At 38.3% G+C, this 21715-nt stretch overlaps 2 protein-coding genes across 2 annotated transcripts; both read left to right on the top strand.

The window, feature by feature from the left end:
- Positions 1-11419: 11419 nt before the first annotated feature.
- LOC130934027 (uncharacterized) lies at positions 11420-12499 on the top strand. Its single transcript, XM_057863615.1, has 2 exons — positions 11420-12177; positions 12259-12499. The coding sequence occupies exons 1-2, from the start codon at positions 11420-11422 to the stop codon at positions 12497-12499; spliced, it is 999 nt and encodes a 332-aa protein (XP_057719598.1).
- Positions 12500-15772: 3273 nt separating this feature from the next.
- Positions 15773-17888, top strand: LOC130934026 (uncharacterized). The gene is made up of 3 exons (XM_057863614.1): positions 15773-16353; positions 16447-16627; positions 17661-17888. The coding sequence occupies exons 1-3, from the start codon at positions 15773-15775 to the stop codon at positions 17886-17888; spliced, it is 990 nt and encodes a 329-aa protein (XP_057719597.1).
- The last annotated feature ends 3827 nt before the right edge of the window (positions 17889-21715 follow it).

The raw sequence follows: 21715 nt of genomic DNA, 5'->3' as shown, positions 1-21715 counted from the left end.
AGGATCGTCTATTGGGGCTTGGGGTGAATAGGAAGGTTTATTATTTTGGAGAGAGGGTTCATAGTATGAAGGTGGTTCTTCTTGGTAAGGGTATGGAGATGGTGAGTGTTGAGGTGGTTCATGATAGTAATCTTGATAGGGTTGTGGTGGTTCTAAGGGTTCTTGCTCATAATGGTCATAAGAGTATGGTATGGATGATTGGTCATATGATGGATATGGATCATAGGGCGGTGTTTGGTAATGAAAGGCTTGTGAGAATGGTTGAGGTTCATGTTGAGGATGAGATTCATAGGCATATGATGGTGGTTGTTGAGTGTCACAAAAAGAGTCATCATAGCCGTCAAATTGACATGCATTAGGATGGGAATTATACCTATAAGAATCAGGAGGTTGTTGCCAATAGGAGTGATCAATTCCTTGAGGCTCCTCCCATCTTTGATGGTTCCATCCATGGTACATGTTGCTATTAAAGTTCACATTTCCTACAACACAATTAGAACCAAACTCAAAGCCAAAGTGAGAGTTCATAGTGGAAAAACAAAAATAAAACTAACAAAATATAGTAAACAAGCAAAAGACAAACTATTTACACTATTCACATATGTACAATAACCAATAACATAACACCATTGCAAATCCCCGGCAACAGCGCCATTTTGATGATTAAATTTTTGACGGTTTAGAATTCACAAATGAATTCTCGTTGCAAGTATAGTTTCTAAACTAAGCAATAATCCTTTCATACAAAAGATTGTTGGTCACAAGTAACAAACTCCTAAATTTATAAACCGAAGTATTGAACCTCGGGTCGTTCTCCCTAGGAATTACAATAAAGTGTCTTGTTATTGGTTATGAGTTATTTTTGGGGTTTTGATAAGAGGCATGAAAGATAAATGACAAGAAAGTAAACTAATGGCTAAAAAGGTCTTGGCAAGGGTTGGTGGTCAAGGATCTCTATCCTAATCACTAACCACAATATGAGAATTGGCAAGGATTAATCTCATTAAATCATCCTCTAACTAGTAATAAAGGAAAGTCAAATGAGCTATATCAATCCTAGTCCATAAGTCCTAACTCTCCACTAATTCAATTAGTGAGAACTATAGTAAATGGCTCCCAATCATCAATTACTTGGACGTTAGTAAACTCAAGAGTTCCTAAGTTACCTTTCAAAGCCAAGAGTATAAAATTCTACTCTAAAATCCAACCAAGCATTTCATCAAACACTTGGAAGGCATAAAAGGAAAGCATAGTAAAATTGCAAGAAAAGTAAATCTACACTACTCAATTGCAAGGAATTAAACAACAACAAATCAAATGAACACAATTATTATGAATTACCTCTAATTGAATTGAAAGAGAATAGGAGGAACAAAAGTAGATCTATAACAAAGTATAAGAACAACATAAAGGAAATTACAACAAAAGAATAGAGGAAGATGAATGTAACAACAAAGAATTGAAAGGTAGAAGTAGAAGAAGGCAAAGATTAAAACCTAGATCTAAGAACTAATCCTAATCCTAATCCTAGAGAGAAGAGAGAGCTTCTCTCTCTAGAAACTAACTCTAACTACTAAACTAAGCTAAACTATGACTAATGATCAAAAGTATGTTGATTCCTCTTCAATCCTTGGCTTAAATAGCATCACAAATGAGTTGGATTGGGCCCACAAGGCTTCTAAAATCGCTGGCCACGTGTTGCATTAAGTGGGTCATGTGCCACCATCGGCGCGTCCGCGTATCGTGCACGTGCGCGCCCCTATGCGCGATCCAACTATGGCAAATCTTATATCGTTTCGAAGCCCCGGATGTTAGCTTTCCAACCCAACTGGAACTGCATCAATTGAACATCTGTAGCTCAAGTTATGATCAATTAAGTGCGAAGAGGTCGGCTTGACAACTTTTTGGTTCCATCATTTCTTCATGAGTTCTCCAACTTTACATGCTTTTTCTTCATTCCCTTGATCCAATCTTTGCCTCCTAAATCTGAAATCACTTAACAAACATATCAAGGCATCTAATAGAATCAAGGTGAATTAAATTTAGCTATTTTGTGTCCTAAAAAGCATGTTTTCACTCTTAAGCACAATTAAAGGAGAATATACAAAACCATGCTATTTCATTGCATAAATGTGGGTAAAAGGTTATAAAATCTTCTAAATCAAGCATAAGATAAGTCCTATAAATGGGATTTATCAAGCATCCAAGCTGGCGTTTAACTCTAGAAACGGCACATGCACGTGAAAGCTAGGAAGCTCATCCCAAACAGTCACCAAGTGGGGCCCAGAAGTGGATTTATGCACTCTTTGCATCTAGTTACTCATTCTCTGTAAACCTAGGTAACTAGTTTAGTATAAAAACTACTTTTAGGGATTTATTTTACATTTCTTATTGTACCTTTGACGGCATGAGTCTCTAAACCCCATGGTTGGGGGTGAGGAGCTCTGCTGTGTCTCGATGAATTAATGCAATTACTATTGTTTTCTATTCAATCACGTTTGTTTCTATTCTAAGATACTCACTCGTATTTCAACATGGAGAATGTGATGATCCGTGACACTCATCATCATTCCCCAACTTATGAAGGCGTGCCTGACAACCACTTCCGTTCTACATGATCTCAACATAGTCATTAGGCGACAGCTTGAGTGCGTATCTCTTGGGTTTCTAATCCACGAGTTTGACCTGCATCTCCTGACAACAGAACACTCAAACTCGTGAGATCAGAACCTTCGTGGTAGAGGCTAGAACCAATTGGCAGCATTCTTGAGATCCGGAAAGTCTAAACCTTGTCTATGGTATTTCGAGTAGGATATGGGATGGGATAACTGTGACAAGCTTCAAACTCGCGAATGTGGGGCGTAGTAATAGTGTGCAAAAGGTTAAATGTATCCTATTCTAACACAAGTGACAACTGACAGATGATTAGCCATGCGGGAAACCGTAGAGGACTTGTTTTCACTAAGAGGATGGATGGTAGCCATTGACAACGGTGATCCACCAATATACAGCCTGCCATGGAAGGAGCCATACGTGTTTGGAGAAGAAGACAGTAGGAAAGCAGAAATTCAAAGGGCAGAGCATCTCCGAAACCCCAACCTTTTCTCCATTACTAAATAACAAGTATCATTCATTTCATGTTCTTTTACTTTTTGCAAACAAAACCCTCTTTATCATTAATCTCCTGACTAAGAGATACAAGTAACCATAGCTTGCTTCAAGCTGGCAATCTCCGTGGGATCGACCCTTACTCACGTGAGGTATTACTTGGATGATTGATAAACCTCTATTTTATGGTTTATCTTGTGGTCAATTGAGTGGTTTTTTATCAACTCTTTACTCACTTATTCATATGATTTGCATGTTTTACATTTTCCTTCCTGATTTTGTGCCATGATTGAAAACATGCTTCTTTGGCTTTTATTTTCTTTTATTTAATCATCTCTTATTACCATTTGATGCCTTGATATGTGTGTTAAGTGATTTTAGAGATTACAGGGCAGGAATGGCTTAGAGGATGGAAAGGAAGCATGCAAAAGTGGAAGAAATACAAGAAACTGAAGGAATTGCCAAAGCTATCAGCCTGATCTCTTCGTACTCAAACGATCATAACTTGAGCTACAGAGGTCCAAATGATTTTAATCTGAAGCTGTCAGCCAGGTTCAATAATTTATGTTTCTCTTCTATTTTTCTTTAATTTGAAGCTTTTATTTGTGTTTGATTTATGTTGTCCGATTGGCTTATGAATATTTTCCATGTTAGAATTGACATATCCATTCAGTTTAATTTGAGGTATTCCAGTTATTTATGATTTTTATCTAGCTTTTTATATTCTTGGCTTTAATTGATTAATTGGTAACTCTTGAGTTATCAAACTCATTGTTGACTGAAAATTGGAATTCTTCAAGAATTAACTCGAGTTCCAAAACTCTAGTCTTTTCCGAGGAAAGACTAGGACCTGAGGAACCAAACTTATTCCATCCACTTGACTTACCTTCATAGTTAGAGGTTAACTTAGTGGGAGAAAAATCCAATTCTCATCACAATTGATAAGGATAACTGGGATAGGACTTCCAGTTTTCATACATTGCTAAAAGTTTTATTAGTTATTAATTTATTAATTCTTGCAATCTATTTCTCTTGCTTAAAACCTTTTTCAAACCCAAACACTATTTTTCCATAACCAATAATAAATCATACTTTCCTGCAATTCCTTGAGAAGATGACCCGAGGTTTGAATACTTTGGTTTATAAATTTATTGGATTTTGTTACTTGTGACAACCAAAACGTTTGTACGAAGGGATTTTCTGTTGGTTTAGAATCTATACTCACAACGCGACTATATTTTTACAAAATTCTTTACTAGCAAAAATCCTAACGTCAAAATGGCGCCGTTGCCGGGGAATTGCAAACGTGTGCCTTATTATTGGTTATTGTAAATATTTTTTCAAAAAAAAAATTCAGATTTTTATTTTAAAATTTTTATCTTATTTCAAAATCAAATTTTAAATTTCAAATCTTTTTCAAAAAAAAAATCATATCTTTTTCAAAAATCTTATCTTATCTTTTTCAAAAATCATATATTTTTCAAAAATATTTTCTTATCTTTTTCAAAAATCATATTTTTTTCAAAATATTTTCTTTTTATTAATTTTTTTTTATTTTCTCTTACTACCATGAACTCTCACCCATTTGGCTATGAGTCTGGTTACAACTATATTGCAGGAAGAGGAAGCTATAACAGGAATATGCATCAAGGTCAAAGCAATCAAAGATGGACGGAGCCAAGAGGATCTGATCAACCCTTTAGGCAACAACACCTTCCAAGATATCATGGACGAAGACCATTCTACAATGCATACCAAAATGATAGATATGGTGGACCCCCTTGTAGTTACCAACAAGCCCCACCTTATGCTTATGAACCACTTCCACAACATACCTTTGAACCACCAAACTCACAAGCCCCTTTCCACCATTCACCTCTATATGACCCTAACCCATATCCACACCAATTCCAATCCAATTACTCCCGAGAACCACCACTTCCCTATGCACCATATTCATTTCCATCGACCCAAGAATCACAGGCTCACCTCAAGGAAGTAGTAGATCAATTTTATGCAACCCTTCATCAACTGGAGTAAGCAATAAATCAATTACCTTCCAGACATTTGGACACTCAAGGAACCCCCATGGCTTCATGTGGAGAATCTAATGAAGAACGTAGCATGAAGGAAATACTAGAAACTCCAGGGGACAGTAAGGATCATGACTTTATACTGGAACAAGTAGAGGAAGCCGGAATTATTGAAGAAGAAGAAGTGGTCGAAGACTTAGGAGAAGTTGAGCCTCCATTGGAAAGTCCAGTTATAGAGCCTCCTTCCAAGACGTTTGACATTGATGTTGAAGAGGGTGTACAACCTCCAAAACATATCAGGGTTGAAGACTTTGAAGGAGATGATCAAGAGATGGATTCAATCATTAATGAATTCTTATCTGCATTTGAATCCTCTCCCATTGGACTTGACATGGAGATTAAAGAAGAAGAAGAATAACCTCCCATACCCTTGGTGAACATTGAAGAAGAAATTGAATCAGAAGAAAGCTACCAAGAGGAAGGGGTTGAAATTGAAGAAGCTTCCAAAGAGGTAGAAGATGTCAAAGAAGAGCACAAAGGAGTGGAGCTTGCACGTTCATCAGAAACCCCTCCCCCTAAGTTGCCATCATCTTTCACAACATTCAAGTGGGTAAAATTCATATCCCTTAGCTTTCTAATTCCATTTGAATATGGGCTACTGGAGACAGATGGTCAACTTAGAGCTCTTTGTGGCATTAAGCGTAAGAGGGACATGGTCAGTGGAAGAAGTTGTCAAGCAACGTTCAACATGGTTAGAAGCTCTAAGTTTAAACGCAAAGGTTGGTGTAGAGCTCAATTGAATGGGTCTTCGAAGTTGTTTGGAAGCTGTAGTAAGAATTTCAATCGCGTGCCACCCGGATGGAATCATGATGATCTACACAAAGACGGGTGCAAAAGCAAGGTTTGGGACCAGGAATTCATTCCAACAATCAACACTCGTGGGGTCTTGTCACTTGCTTTAACTTGCTTAAAGGCTTTCTGCGCCTAGTCTGGGATCCCGGAGGCTATTGAAAATACAAACATTGGTGGAGATTCCTGGATCAGTACAAGCATAACACACCATGACAAGGAGCTCGCCAAATGTCCAACTTAAGGACTTTAACTAAAAGTGCTAGGTGGGAGACAACCCACCATGGTATGATCGTTCCCTTTTTAGTTTTAATTTTAGTCTGTTTTGAATTTTTATTGAACCTGGAATCATGCATAGCATTCATATTAAGCATTACATTTTGCATACTGCATAAAAAAAATTTTCGCACGCGACGCGACAGCGTTGCCGACGCGTCCGCGTCATAGATGCGTCGGGAAGAAAATAAATTGAACAGAAAGTTACGCGAGAGTGTGGCTGGAGGCGTGCCTTTGGCACAAATTGGTCCACGCGACCGCGTCGCTGACGCATCCGCGTCATGTGGGAAAAACCCCTCCCACGCGTCCGCGTCACCCACGTGAACGCATGCCTCAAAATTGACGTAAAAAGGGTGTATGGCCGAAAGTTGTGATGGAGTGGGGCTGGAGCCGTGCTAGAAGCTCAAGCCGTACCACGCGAATGCGTGCCCCATGCGTTCGCGTCGTTTTTCAAAAAGGACCATTAACACGATCGCGTCCCCCACGCGACCGCGTCACCCTAAAATTTGGCAATATGAGTTTCAAACAGAGAGTTGCGCGACCGCGAGGCTGCCCACGTGCTAATAGCACAAATCGATCCACGCGACCGCGTGGATAATGCGTCTGCTTCATTTCATAGAAGCGCCATTCGCGCGAACGCGTCACTCACACGTCCGCGTCGCCTGCGTCGCATAGCTTATCCAGATCAGCCAAATATCTTATCTTTTCTTCCTCAAATCTAAATCTTTTCTTCCCTTCTTTTTCTTTTCCTTTCTTTTTCTTTTAATTGGTGTTGGAAATTTATTTGGGTCATTATTTTGCTTGTAAATTATTACGAATTTTGTGACAATTATATATTACTTTTGATAGGGTTGCTTGCATGTCCAATTTAATACTTTTAATAACTTATTTACCATGCATGCTAAGTGTTTGTGAAAAAGCCGGTATGGCATTGTGCACTCTTCATTATTCTATCATTCTACTCTAATGCCTGTTTTTCACAAAACCCTTTCCACATTTTATTATTTAATTATAATTGTCAATACAAACGTGATTATCGGTTTGTTACGAGTAATAATACATTTTTAATCTTTGATGCTTGATCTATGCTACTCATGCCTTTGCCGGCATGCTAATAAACATCTTGCATCCAATACTCCCCATGCCTTGCTATATTTCCATTGATGAACTGATCACATGGAATCGCGACCATATCTTTCATTCACTATTTTCCTTACTTGGCATGATTATCACTCGTACCGCCCTCCTCTTTGCTCTATCCCTTTGACTTTATGTCCATTTCTCTTCTCCCTTTTCAGGATGGCCACTAGAACGGGTAAAGAGAAAGCCTCTACAACGAGCAACAGCTGAGGAACCACAACCCCCACCCACCTGCACATCTTTGCATGCACCGAGGACGGTGCAATCTTTAAGTGTGGGGAGGTCGATACCGATCTCCATGGGTTAGTTACCTTCTTCTCAACACCAATTCTTAATCTTCTTTTTAGTTCATTGTTGCATTTGCATATTTGTTTGATTTTGATTTACTACTTGGTTAAAGTAATGAATTTCTTTTCAAGACTCTATTTTATAATATTCCACTAATTTAAATTGAAAAAAAAATTTATTGTGTTAAATTTGTTTGAAGATTATAAATTGGAACATAGTTTTTGAGCTAAAGAACACACAACCTGTGAGATTTGAGCTTAATTACATGGTTACATTATTTAACCATAATATTTTATTCTTGTGTGTTTTCTTCTCTATGATTGTAATCTTTACTTTGTTTCAGTCTATATGTCCAATATAGAATGTAGATATATACCTGCATGTGATTGAGGCCATTATTTAAATTTTTGCTCACTTATCCCAAATAAGCCTACCTTTTACATCACCCTTATTAGCCCCTTGAGCCTTTTTAATTCCCTTTTGTTTTATAACCACATTACTAGCCTTAAGCAGAAAAATAAAATAAAAATCCCAAGTTGAATCCTTGGTTAGCTTAAGATAGATATTGTGTATAATTTAAGTGTGGGGAATTTTATGGGAACATGGATGATAGAAAAAAGTAGGAAATTAAATTGAATAAGTTATTTGAAAATTTGGGAAGCATGCTCATGTGAAATCAAAATAATTAAATTACCATGTGTATTGATAAAAAAATTATTAAGTAATTGAATAAGGGGATACAAAAAAAAACAAACAAAAAAATATATAATATACCCCAAATGCAAAATAAAAAGAATCAATGCACATGGGACAAAATTCAAAAATAAGTTTGATACATGAGCATGTAATACATAAGAAAAAAAAAATTTGGGCAGCTAGGCAAGATTTCTAGATTATATAGAGTATGTATATGTTAGGTGACATCTTAGACTAATCAAAGGTTCAATTATTAGCTCACTTAGCCTTATATATATATATACTCTTACCCTTAGCCCCATTACAACCTTGAAAAAGACCTCATGATGTTTGTATGTATACATTAAATATTTGTTGATTGGTTAGATGAAGAACAAAGTTTAGAAAGCATGACTATGGAAAAGTAGAGTGATTATCCTATACACTAGAGAGACTAGAGTGATATACACTACCAGTGAGAGTTCAACGCTTGATTCTATGTTCCCTGCTTTCATGAGCTATCTTCTTACAAGTTTACTTGTCTTTTATTGTGTAATTTGAATTAGTGAAATTTGATTTATTTTTGTCTTAGAAAACTTGTTTGCTTTTAACCAAGTAGGTAGAAACATTTTTCATGTAGTTGCATCCGCATAGATAGGTCGCATTGTATACTCTCTATCATTCTTCTTCACTCCCTTATAGCTTCTCTTGAGTTTAACATGAGAACATGCTAATGTTTAAGTGTGGGGAGGTTGATAAACCACTATTTTATGGTTTATCTTGTACTCAATTGAGTGGTTTTTTATCAACTCTTTACTCACTTATTCATATGATTTGCATGTTTTACATTTTCCTTCCTGATTTTGTGCCATGATTGAAAACATGCTTCTTTGGCTTTTATTTTCTTTTATTTAATCCTTTCTTATTACCATTTGATGCCTTGATATATGTGTTAAGTTATTTCAGAGATTGCAGGGCAGGAATGGCTTAGAGGATGGAAAGGAAGCATGCAAAAGTGGAAGGAATACAAGAAACTGAAGGAATTGCCAAAGCTGTCAGCCTGACCTCTTCGCACTCAAACGGTCATAACTTGAACTATAGAGGTTCAAATGATGCAGTTCTACTTGCGTTGGAAAGCTAACGTCCGGGGCTTCGATTTAATATATGATTTGCCATAGCGGCCGTACAGATAGGCTTCACGAACATGTCGCAGTAACGAAAATCAACGTGGTAGATTTCTTCTCCAGCAATTTCTGGGTTGTTTTCGACCCAGTTTGCGGCCCAGAAAACACATATTAGAGGCTATAAAGTGGGGGAATCCATTCATTCATAATCATTACTCACAATTTTAGGTTTTAGATGTAGTTTTTAGAGAGAGAGTTTCTCTCCTCTCTCTTAGGATTTAGGATTAGGATTTCTATTAGGATTAGGATTGTTTCTTCATACCAGGTTCAATAATTTATGTTTCTCTTCTATTTTTGTTTACTCTGAAGGTTTTATTTGTGTTTGATTTATGTTGGCCAATTGGCTTATGAATATTTTTCATGTTAGAATTGACATCTCCATTCAGTTTAATTTGAGGTATTCCAGTTATTTATGATTTTTATCTAGCTTTTTATATTCTTGGCTTTAATTGATTAATTGGTAACTCTTTAGTTGTCAAACTCATTGTTGACTGAAAATTGAAATTCTTCAAGAATTAACTCGAGTTCCAATAACTCTAGCCTTTCTCGAGGAAAGACTAGGACCTGAGGAACCAAACTTATTCCATCCACTTGACTTACCTTTATAGTTAGAGGTTAACTTAGTGGGAGAAAAATCTAATTCTCATCACAATTGATAAGGATAACTGGGATAGGACTTCCAGTTTTCATACATTGCCAAGAGTTTTATTAGTTATTAATTTATTAATTCTTGCAATCTATATCTCTTGTTTAAAACCTTTTTCAAACCCAAACACTGTTTTTCCATAACCAATAATAAATCAAACTTCCCTGCAATTCCTTGAGAAGATGACCCGAGGTTTGAATACTTCAGTTTATAAATTTATTGGGTTTTGTTACTTGTGACAACCAAAATGTTTGTACGAAGGGATTTCTGTTGGTTTATATTCTATACTCACAATGCGACTATATTTTTACAAAATTCTTTACTAGCAAAAATCCTAACGTGAACGACCCAGTGCATTTGCTGGTATGTTATACGAGTTGTGAAAAGTGTGATTCACAAATTAGTGCACCAGAAGGCATAAATGAAGGTTAAACTGGAAGTTGTTGGCTAGTTCTGTATTTACTAACACTAGACCTTCCCAAGGGAGAGGACTAGGATTTGTAGATAAGAGTTAGCTCAATCACTTGACTTTTCTTTATTTAGTAAGGGTTGAATAAGTGAAAACAACAACCTTTTTAATACTACACCTAAGAGATCCTAACAAGGATAGAACTTCCAATTAATCATTTCCCCTGTCAAGGCCTTTTATTTAGAATATTAATAATCATTCTTAGTTTTTATTTTACAATTATTACTCATTATTCAACTCAACTCTCTTGAAAACCCCTGATTAATAAATTAGCATTCTCTCTGCAAATCGTTGGGAGACGACCTGGGACTCATACTCCCAGTATTTTTATTTCTAAATTTCGTGACAACTCTTTTAAATTGATACGCGGAATCTCTATTGGTTAAGAGCTATACTTGCAACGCTGTTATCTCTATAAACTTTTAATCGGTGAATTTTCCGCCACGTCAATTTTTTGTACCGTTGTCGGGGAGTTGCAACAGTGTGCTAATTTATTGGTTGGATTTTTATTTTATTTGCGTCTTATTTTATTTTTATTTTATTACCATGAGTTGTATGTCTCTTTCATTGAATGACTCGTTCACTACCTAATCTAAGCCTACCCGTATTTGATCCTGAAATTGAAAGAACTATCTCACGCATAAGTTAGGCTCGGCGTCGGTTAGTCCTTTCTGAGGACGAATCTGAAACGTCATTTAAGGAAGAAACAGGCTCCCTTTCTACTGATTCTGTGGATTTGAACGCAGAGGACATGGCAGCTCCCAGGAGGATTACTCTTCAGGAGGCAGGAGCTCCAAATTTTACATTACCACCCTTCCAAGCACGTAATCTAAATCTGGGTTCAGATATTGAACTGAAGACTGCACTAATTAATCTACTGCCAAAGTTTCACGGCTTACCTGCTCAAGAGCCTCTCAAGCACCTCAGAGATTTTCAGACAGCCTGTTCTACTGTTAGGCGTAATGGTGCATCTGAGACTTCTATTCTGTTAGCCGCTTTCCCGTTTTCTCTTAAGAGAAAGGCGAGGGAATGGTACTATACTCAACCTGAAGCACTTGTTACTAACTGGGATACGCTCAGGAGAGAATTCCTAGAAAAGTACTTTCCAGCTGAAGTTACTGATAGACTAAGGAAAGAGATTTCAATGATCATCCAAGGCGAATCTGAGACTCCCTACGAGTACTGGGAGCGCTTCACTAATCTTTTAGACGCATGCCCCCACCACAAGATTGACAAGTTGGTGTTGATCGGCTACTTCACACAAGGCATGGAGCCTCAAGATAAGACTACATTAGATGGTGCAAGCAATGGTTCTCTGAAAAAGTACAAGACCACAGATAAAGTATGGCAACTGATCGCCGACCTGGCTGAGTCTGCTCGGACTCACAAGCGCAACAGGAACAACCACCCCAAGGCTGTGGCAGAGGTTTCCTCTAGCAGCGAGAATACTGCTCTCACACAATCAATATGTAAGATGACCAACCTACTGAAGCAGATACATCTGGGCCAGTAGTAGTCTTAACCCCCTTCACCACAACGTAGTCAACAACTGGTTCCTCAGAAAGTATACGGATTATGTGCTAATTATAGTCATTACATTGATGAATGTCCACAGCTCCAACATGAGGACAACACCTTGGCAGCTACTCACAATTTCTATGACCGCCTGAATCAAGGATACTACCAGGGTTGGAACTTTAACCAAGGTTGGCAGGACAACTCCAACCAGGGTTTGAGAGATAATTCCAACCAGGGATGGAGGGACAACTATAATAGAGGAGGCAGAGACAACAATGGGAATCAGAGGTGGAATAATAACAATAGACAATAGAACCAGAAATAGCCTTATAGAGCACCTCACCAAAGGTAGTCCCAAGCACCTCAAAATAACCAATAGCAGACCCCTCAGATTACCTACCCCCCTTTCCTCGTCTAATGACGAGTTACTACACTCAATTGATCAAAGACAGAAAACCATGGAGAACAACCTTACTTCTACCATGAACGGTCTGAACTCTACCTTGCAAGCTCTTATCTCATAGATTGGATTACTAAATAACTCCAACAACCAACCTTCAAACTCCAGTGGAATTCCCTCTCAACCTTTACCCAACCCCAAGGGAGGTATCAATTCCATCACTTTGAGGTCCAGAACCACACTGCAAGAGAGGAATCCAGAGGAGCCAAGCTCACTAGACAACGCCCCAATGGAGGACATGGTTAAAGTGGAGGAAGTTGAAGAAGATGAAGTGCAAGACTTGGTTGAAGAAGAAATACCTCACCCTAGGAATGAAGCACCAAAGGAAGAAGAAGCTGCAAATGGCGACATTCCTATCCCATTTCCACACCTTGCATGGAAATCCATAAAGCAGATGGAACTTGATCCCAAAATGGTAGAAATTTTCAAAAAAGGTTGAGGTAACTGTTCCCCCTTTTAATGTTATTCAACAAGTACCTAAATATGCAAAGTTTCTGAAAGATTTATGCATACACAAAGTTAAAATTAATGAATTAGAAACTATTCCTTTAGGTAGTTCTATTTCTGCTTTAATGGGAGGTATACCTGAAAAATGTAGTGATCTAGGTCCATGCATGGTTAACTGTACCATTGGAGGTGTATTATTTTTTGATTGCATGTGTGATTTAGGAGCATGTGTTAGTATAATGCCGTTGTCTATATATGATGTTTTGAGGCTCCCTCCCTTAAAACGGTCGGCAGCTCATTTTGTGTTACTAGATAAAAGTATTATTACAGTAGTTGGAATTGTTGAAGATGTATTAGTGATCATTAAGGTACTCACATTTCCCATCGATTTTTATATCCTGGAAATGACCCCTGATGATTTAGGAAGACCGTCGTCAATCCTACTTGGAAGACCATTCCTGAAGACTTCAAAATTCAAGCTGGATGCATTCTCAGAAACTTATTCCTTTGAGATAGATGGGAGAGCAGTGAGTTTCAGTTTGAACGAAGGTATGAAGCACCCTCCGGAAGATCATTCTATCTTCCAGTACGACATCATTGATGAAACTGTAGCTGAAGTTCACCAAGAAGAAGTAGAAGAGAAACACTTGGAGCAACATCCAAGTGTGGGGACACCCTCTGAACATAATGAGGACACTTTACCATTATCAATAACCCCGGATGATCCAGAGCCTAGCCATGAGCAAAAATTGGAATTGAAGCCCATTCCTCCACACCTCAAGTATGCTTACCTTGAGGATAATCAGAGATTCTCAGTTATCATTGCAAGGGAACTCACTTCCCAACAGGAGGAGCAGCTGCTCAGTGTGTTGAGACAACACAAGAAAGCAATTGGGTGGAGCTTGGTGAATATAGTAGGCATCAGCCCTCAAGTTTGTGAGCACAGAATATTCTTAGAAGAGGGATGAAAGCCTGTCCGTCAACTCTAGAGAAGATTGAATCCCACCATCTTAGAAGTTGTCAAGAAAGAAGTGACCAGGCTACTTGAAGCAGATATTATCTACCCCATCTCAGATAGTGAATGGGTCAGTCCAGTCCAGGTGGTGCCCAAGAAGTCTGGAGTCACAATAGTAAAGAATGAGCATGGAGAACTCCTAAAAACTAGAGTGCAGAATTCATGGAGAGTGTTCATTGACTACAGGCATCTCAACCAAGCCACTCGTAAGGATCACTATCCCTTGCCATTTATTCATCAAATGCTTGATCGCCTATCAGGTAAACTCTATTACTGCGTTTTAGATGGTTATACAGGCTATTTCAAATTCATATAGCTCCTGAGGATCAGGAAAAGACTACTTTTACATGTCCCTTTGGAACTTATGCTTACAAGAGAATGCCCTTTGGCTTGTGCAATGCACCAGCTACTTTCGAAAGATGAATGATGAGTCTTTTCTCTGATCTCATTGAGAGCTATATGGAGGTTTTTAGGGATGATTTTAGCGTATATGGTGATTCCTTTAAACTTTGCTTGGATAATTTAAACAAAGTATTAGACAGGTGTGTTAGTTCAAACCTTGTATTAGACAAGGGATTCTTCTAGTTTTCCTTACCCCTCCTCTGTGAGAGAAGTCCGTTCGTTTCTTGGCCATGTAGGTTTCTACAGGAGATTCATTAAGGACATCAGTAAGGTAGCATTACCTTTATCCAGACTACTGCAGAAAGATATTGAGTTTGAGCTCAGTGAGGATTGCATGCAAGCATTTGATAAGCTGAAGATTGCCCTGACTCAAGCCCCAATTGTGAGAGGACCAGACTGGAGCCAGTATTTTGAGATTATGTGTGATGCCTCCAACCATGCAGTAGGAGCAGCACTGGCTCAGCACGACAGTAAGGATCCTTTCATAATAGCTTATGCGTCTAAGACCTTAAACGCTGCTTAGTCTAATTACACTACTACTGAAAAAGGAGCTTCTTGCGATTGTTTTTACTATGGATAAATTCTGAGCCTATTTACTTGGTACTAAGGTAATAGCGTACTCGGACGATGCAGCTCTGAAATATTTATTAGCTAAAAAAGAGTCCAAACCAAGGTTGATACGTTGGATACTATTGCTGCAAGAATTTGACATAGAAATTAAGGATAGGAGTGGTAACCAGAATTTAGTGGCAGACCACTTGAGTCGCCTTGAGCACATTAAGGATAATTCTACTCCTATCAATGATGCTTTTCCATTTGATAGCTTGCATGCAGTATCTGAAGTAACTCCTTGGTATGCACCCGTAGCTAATTATCTAGTTAGCCATACTTTCTCTCCCAATTTTAATAAGCATCAAAGAGAAAAGCTGAAAAGTGAGTTCAAATATTATATATGGGATGATCCATATTTATGGAGGTGTGGTGCTGACCAATTAATTAGAAGGTGTGTACCCCAATCAGAATTCCAGTCCATTTTAGAGGCATGCCACTCTTCCGAGAGTGGAGGACATTTTGGCCCTCAAAGAACGACTAGAAAAAATTTGGACTGTGGATTCTGGTGGCCTACTCTTTTTAAAAATGCTGCTTCCTTTTGTAAATCTTGTTCCCCATACCAAAGGTTTGGTAATATATCCAAGAGGGATGAAATTCCTCAACAAATTATGCTTTTCTGTAAAATTTTTTATGTTTGGGGCATTGACTTCATGGGTCCATTTCCAAACTCTAATGGTTACCTTTATATACTGTTAGCTGCAGATTATGTTTCTAAATGGGTGGAAACAATTCCTACCCATATTGATGATGATAACAGAGTTGTTTCCATTTTTAGAAACCATATTATCTGTCGCTTTGGATCACCACGAGCAATCGTGAGGGATCAAGGCACTCAGTTTTGTAACAGGAGACTCACAGCATTACTGAAGAAGCATGGGATTCTTCACAAAGTAGCAACAGCTTATCATCCCCAGACCAATGGGCAAGCAGAAGTGTCTAACAGAGAGATTAAACGCATTTTGGAGAAGATAGTAAAGCCTCATAGGAAGGACTGGAGTGATAGGTTAAAAGATGTGCTCTTGGCATATCGAATAGCGTACAAGACACCCATTGGGATAATCCCCTTCCGCTTAGTGTACGGTAAGGCTTGCCACCTTCCAGTAGAAGTGGAACACAAGGCCTTCTGGGCTGTAAAGGAATGCAACATGAATTATAAGGAAGCTGGTACTGAAAGGAAGCTGCAACTAGCAGAATTAGAGAACCTTCGCCTAGAAGCATATGACAACTCCAGGCAATAGAAGGAAAAGATGAAGGCCGTCCATGACAAGCACATAAAAAGGAGAGAAATCAGACCAGGGGAATTAGTTATTCTTTGCAACTCCAGACTGAGGCTTATGCCAGGCAAACTGAGATCAAGATGGGAAGGCCTCTACAGAGTAGAGAAGGCAGAGCCATACAGAGTTTTTCACCTGCATCATCCTTCTAGCTCCAAATTCATTATGGTCAATAGACACCGCCTAAAGCTTTATCATGGTGAGAAGATGAAGGATCACAAAGAGCTAGAGGTATTCCTCCTGGAAGACCCACCAACAGAAGCAGAATGAGCCTAATGACCGTCCAACTTAAGGACGTAAAAGAAAAGTGATAGGTGGGAGACAACCCACCATGGTATGATCGTTTCGTTTCAATCTTAGTTTTATTCTTTCTCATTTTCTACTTTAATTTTGCTTAATGACTCTTCTCATAACCTCTGCACTTAGTCTACATCTGCATTCGCATTCTGCATAAAAAAAAAGAGGGGAAGCACGTGACGCGTCCGCGTCATAGGTGCATCAGCGAAAAAAAAGGGAAATTGAACAGAAAGTCACGCGGGAGCTTGGCTGGAGGTGTGCCATAGGCACAAACACCCCAACGCGAATGCGTCCCTGCCGCGTCCGCGTCACTTGCGAAATCCGCCTTCCACACGAGTGCGTCACTCACGCGCACGCGTGACCCTGCTATTTCGACGTAATTAGGTGTCTGGCAGAATGTTATGATGGAATGGGGATGGAGTTGTGCTGGAAGCACAAGCCCTATCTCGCGAACGCGTGCCCTACATGTCTGCATCATTATTTAAATAAAGGCCATTCACGCGTCCGCGTCACCCACGCGACCGCGTCACTTGAATTTCTCACCAACCACGCGACCGCATGGCCCATGCGTCTGCGCCACATGCGACGCACAGCTTATCCAGATCAGCGCCAGATATCTTATCTTTTCTTCCCCAATCCTAATTTATCTTATCCCTTCTTATTTCTTTTTTCTCCCTTCTTCCTTCTTTATTATTCCTCACTTTTTACTCTCTGCTCCCTTATTTTTCACATCCATTATCAAGGTTCTTTGCTTTTCCATTATTCTTTTTCTCTTTATTTATGTTTTCTTCTTCCTTTTTCTCTTTCTTTTCTTTTTTTTTCATTATCTATTTTTTCTTTTTATTTCTTTTTCTTTTTACATTCTTTTGTTTGGTGTTAGATATTTAATTGGGTGAGTATTTTCTTCTATATTTTGCTTGTGAGTATATTAAGGAATATCTTGACAATTAATATTATTTCTTAAAAGGGTTACCTGCATGTTCACTTTTATGCTTTCGATGAAAAAGAGAAATCCTTTCCCACAAAGGACGCTGCGCGGTTCACCAACCGCTACTGTGAGCAGATGTTCCCCATACTGGCTGGGCAGAACTATAACAATGAATACCTACTGATCCTCCCGACCCACATCATCAAATTTGTTGAACCCCGCATCAAGCGAAGACAATGGGAATTCTTACGAAGACAGCCATGGTAGGTTAATCTATCATGGGTAGTTGAATTCTACTCCAATTTTTACATGCCAACACTGTAGTCTGTCCATATCCGTCAGAAGCAAGTCCCCATAACTGAAGAGGCCATTTAGCAAGGTTTAAATATTGCCTCTGCCCCTGAAGGATTGGACGCATTTCAAGAAGCCTCTGTTCAATGCCAGACATACAAATTTGACTGGGACGATGTTCTCAGAGTTATAGCACAACCTGGCAGTAGATAGATCTATGGATACCATCGATCCCGACCTAAGGAAATATTGGCTTCAGCACTGACCTTGGAGGCTCGGGTATGGGCACAGATCATGTCCCACTACGTCTTTCCGAGCACTCATGAGTCCTCCTTTACCGCAGACATGGCTGTTTTACTATGGTGTATCCATACAGACCAGCACCTCAATTTACCAAGACACATCCAGAATGTTATGGGACACGTACAAATTGCGGACAACTTACCTTTTTCTGCCTTTGTTTCAGATTTAGTCTCAGCAGCTGATGACTACGCATCATGTTATGTTTTTCTATGCTTTTTCATATAAAAATCAATTCATAATGCTTAATTATGGGAGTGTTTTGGTGATTAAATTGAATATTGCTTTGATTGCTTGAGTTAATAAATTTTGTAGGAAATTATGAAAAATGAAGCAATAAAAGCACTAATAGAGGAAGCACACTCCCAAGGTGGCAAAAGTTGGAAACAAACTCAAAGAGAAGCAAAGAGGATTTGCAACCCTGACCTCTTCACACTCCAACAAGAATAACTCGAGCTACAAAGCTCCAAATGACGTGATCTCAGTGTCATTAGAAAGTAGACTTCCAGAGCTTTCCAACCATATATAACACTTTATAGTTGACACTGATTTGAGGGGAAAAATTGCTATTCGTTTAGCTTCACAATTTCAGCGTAAAACAAGTCCCTGCAGTTCGCCAGACTGACCTCTTCACCTTCAAAAGATCATAACTTGGGCTAGAGAAGTCCAATTGACATGCTTCCAGCGGCGTTGGAAAGCTGAGATCTAGGGCTTTCCAAAGATATATAATAGTCTATAGTGGACATTCAATTTGGAGACCCAAACAGACCAATACTTCAACCTGTAAGGTTTTTCCAAACCTTCAAAAGCCCAAAATGCCACTTCAATGACACTCCACATTGGGCCACTTCCAAATACTCCAATCCCTTCATTTATTCTTCAATATTTCAAGCTTCTATGAAGGGAGTTAAAATTTCACAAGCCCAAGTCAAGCCACAAGTAACAATCAATCAAGGCCACAAAAATCATCTAGAAGTAATTAGGAAATTTGCATTTGATTGTAATTTCATTTGAATTTGTAATTTAGGTAGCTTATAAATAGGGCCTTAGATTCATCATTTGAGAGACACCATGAAGGGGTGGAGGTGACTCCACTCCCCTTTCACTCTCATTCTCTTCTCTTCTTCCATTTTCTTTCATTCACACTTTTGTAAATATTTTGTTATGGAGTTTCTAATTCCAACATTTGGGAAAGAGAGCTCTATTGCAATTTAATGGGTTGATTTATTTTCATTCTTCATCTTCAATTCTTCTTTCATTGTTTCTTTAGAGAGAGTCTTTGTGCTTCAAAGATCTAATTACTATCGAGAGAGGGATTAGATCTATTTAAATTCTATGATGAACTTGAGAAAGGAGTCATAGAATTTAGTTTGAGGCTCTTCTCTCACAACTCTCTGATGATAATTCTTAGCTTGATATGTGAGATGTAATCACTTTGAATTGAAATCTTGAGGGTTGTGTGGCTCTAAATTAGAGACCATTCTTCATCTCTTCTCATGAGCAATTAGATCAAGAGATTGGCAATTGATTAAGTTAAGAGAAATCAAATCACCAAGAGATTGGGGTTTGATTACTTATGATTTGCCAAGAGATCAATGATTGCATGATTGAAGTGGAGATGAGAATTGTTGATCTTGAGAATGCAATATCTCTTGATCCCAATGTTAATTCATTCTTAATTCTTGTTATTTACTTCTTGTCTTTAATTCTTGTCATTTAATTGTTCTCTTTAAATTCTTGTCATTTACTTATGCACATTTATGGCTTTCTTTACTTTGGCACATTTATGCCCTCCAAGTGTTTGTAGAAATACTTCACTTGGTTTTACTTTCTAGTCATTTACTTTCTTGCACTTTACTTTCTTGTACTTTCTATTCCTTGCAATTTACATTCTTGCACTTTAATTTTTAGCACTTTAATTTCTTGTCATTTACTTTCCTTGCACTTTATTGCTTTTATTTAATTTCAAGTCATTTACATTTCTTGTTGCTTATCACTCAAACATGAATCGTCTAACTAGAACAATTAATTAACTATTGCTTGCTTAATCCATTAATCCTTGTGGGATCGACCTCACTCTAAGTGAGTTTTACTACTTGATACGACCCGGTATACTTGCCGGTAATTACGTGAAATTAAGTTTTTACGTATCAAGTTTTTGGCGCCGTTGCCGGGGATTGGAAAAGATTGACAATGATTAAGTGAATGGTAGTTTAGATTAAGCATTTTCTTTGTTTTTTTCTTTGTACAGTTCTTTTAATTTTTTGTTTTCTTTTTGGACATTAAGGTGTTTGTGTTATTGCATCACTAAGAAATTCTCATCTGAGACATGTATTTCAATTGCTTTGTGATTGTGTTCTACAAAACTTAAATGGAGTTTATCTCATCTTTTAATCAAACAAACTTTCTGGGATATCACCCACCACCACCAATCTCTAATGGTGGCTGGGAGTATCGCCAAGAACTTGCAAATTATGAGCACTCCAATCCATGGAGATTTGCTCCAGAGCCACAAATTGATCAAGCTAATCACATGAGATGTTGTTCAGAACCACAAAATGATTTATGTCATTACCCTCATGGTGTTTGGGCATATCAACAAAAGTGTGAACAATTAAGAGAAATGAATTTCCTCCCAGAGCTACAAAGTGAACCATGCTGTTATGACATTGACACAAACTATGGCTGGGAAGGAAATTTTAATTCTCCAAATGCTATTCATCAAGAGACATCATCTCTTGATTATGCTTGCAACAAATTCATGCAAGATTCCTCCCAAGGACTACAAGATTGTCCATACTATGATGATTTCAACAATTCTTCAAGTTGTGCCTGGGAGGAGCAAAACCAGAAAGCATTTGAGAGCCCATATTCTACTTATCAAGAGCCATCACCTCTTAATTATCCAACCTCACCTCCAAATTTTTCATATCAAAATTCTTCACCACTTGAGTTTGCCTCAAGACAAAATTCCTTCCAAAATTCATACAATTCAATTCATCATCCACAAAATTCATTCCACCAACCACAAAACTTATTCCACAATTCACAAGATTCATTTCATACCACTCAAAACAACCTCACCACAACACATCCATATCCACAAAACTTCTCTCAACCTTCATCTCTTAAGCTAGTAGCTGAGGACCTCCTTCAAAAGTCCAGAGAACTCTTGGAAAGACAAGAACAATATTGGGAGGAACGAGAGAGCCTTTTTGAGAAAATAGATGGGCACTTAGAGCAAATAAGGAAACACTTTGGGTTGCCAAGCAGTGAGGATGAAGACCAATTTGTGGGTGAGGAAGTGGAAAAAGAAGAACAAAAGGTCCCTGTATCAAGTGAAATTTCAATGAAGAATGAGGTGGTTGAGAATGAAATTGAACTTGAGGTGATAAAGGAACATGAACATTCACAACCCTCACAAACTTTCCTTGAATCTGTGATCGAAAAATATGAAGAGGAGATGAAGAAATCTTGGGAAGATCAACAAACCTCCTCCATGG

This window comes from Arachis stenosperma, chromosome 6, assembly GCF_014773155.1.
Source record: "Arachis stenosperma cultivar V10309 chromosome 6, arast.V10309.gnm1.PFL2, whole genome shotgun sequence".
In the NCBI taxonomy this organism is placed as follows: Eukaryota; Viridiplantae; Streptophyta; class Magnoliopsida; order Fabales; family Fabaceae; genus Arachis; species Arachis stenosperma.
The sequence above is the reverse complement of the archived record's forward strand: the minus strand, read 5'-3'. Positions and strand labels throughout refer to the sequence as shown.

Excerpts from the sequence above, each read along its gene's own strand:
- LOC130934027 (XM_057863615.1), top strand. The coding sequence starts at position 11,420 with ATGGCAGCTCCCAGGAGGATTACTCTTCAGGAGGCAGGAGCTCCAAAT. Across the intron at positions 12,178-12,258 it reads AAGCAGATACATCTGGGCCA|TCATTACATTGATGAATGTC; the intron begins GTAGTAGTCTTA and ends TGCTAATTATAG.
- LOC130934026 (XM_057863614.1), top strand. The coding sequence starts at position 15,773 with ATGGGTCCATTTCCAAACTCTAATGGTTACCTTTATATACTGTTAGCT. Across the intron at positions 16,354-16,446 it reads GAAGCATATGACAACTCCAG|ACTGAGGCTTATGCCAGGCA; the intron begins GCAATAGAAGGA and ends TTGCAACTCCAG. Across the intron at positions 16,628-17,660 it reads AGGATCACAAAGAGCTAGAG|GGTTACCTGCATGTTCACTT; the intron begins GTATTCCTCCTG and ends ATTTCTTAAAAG.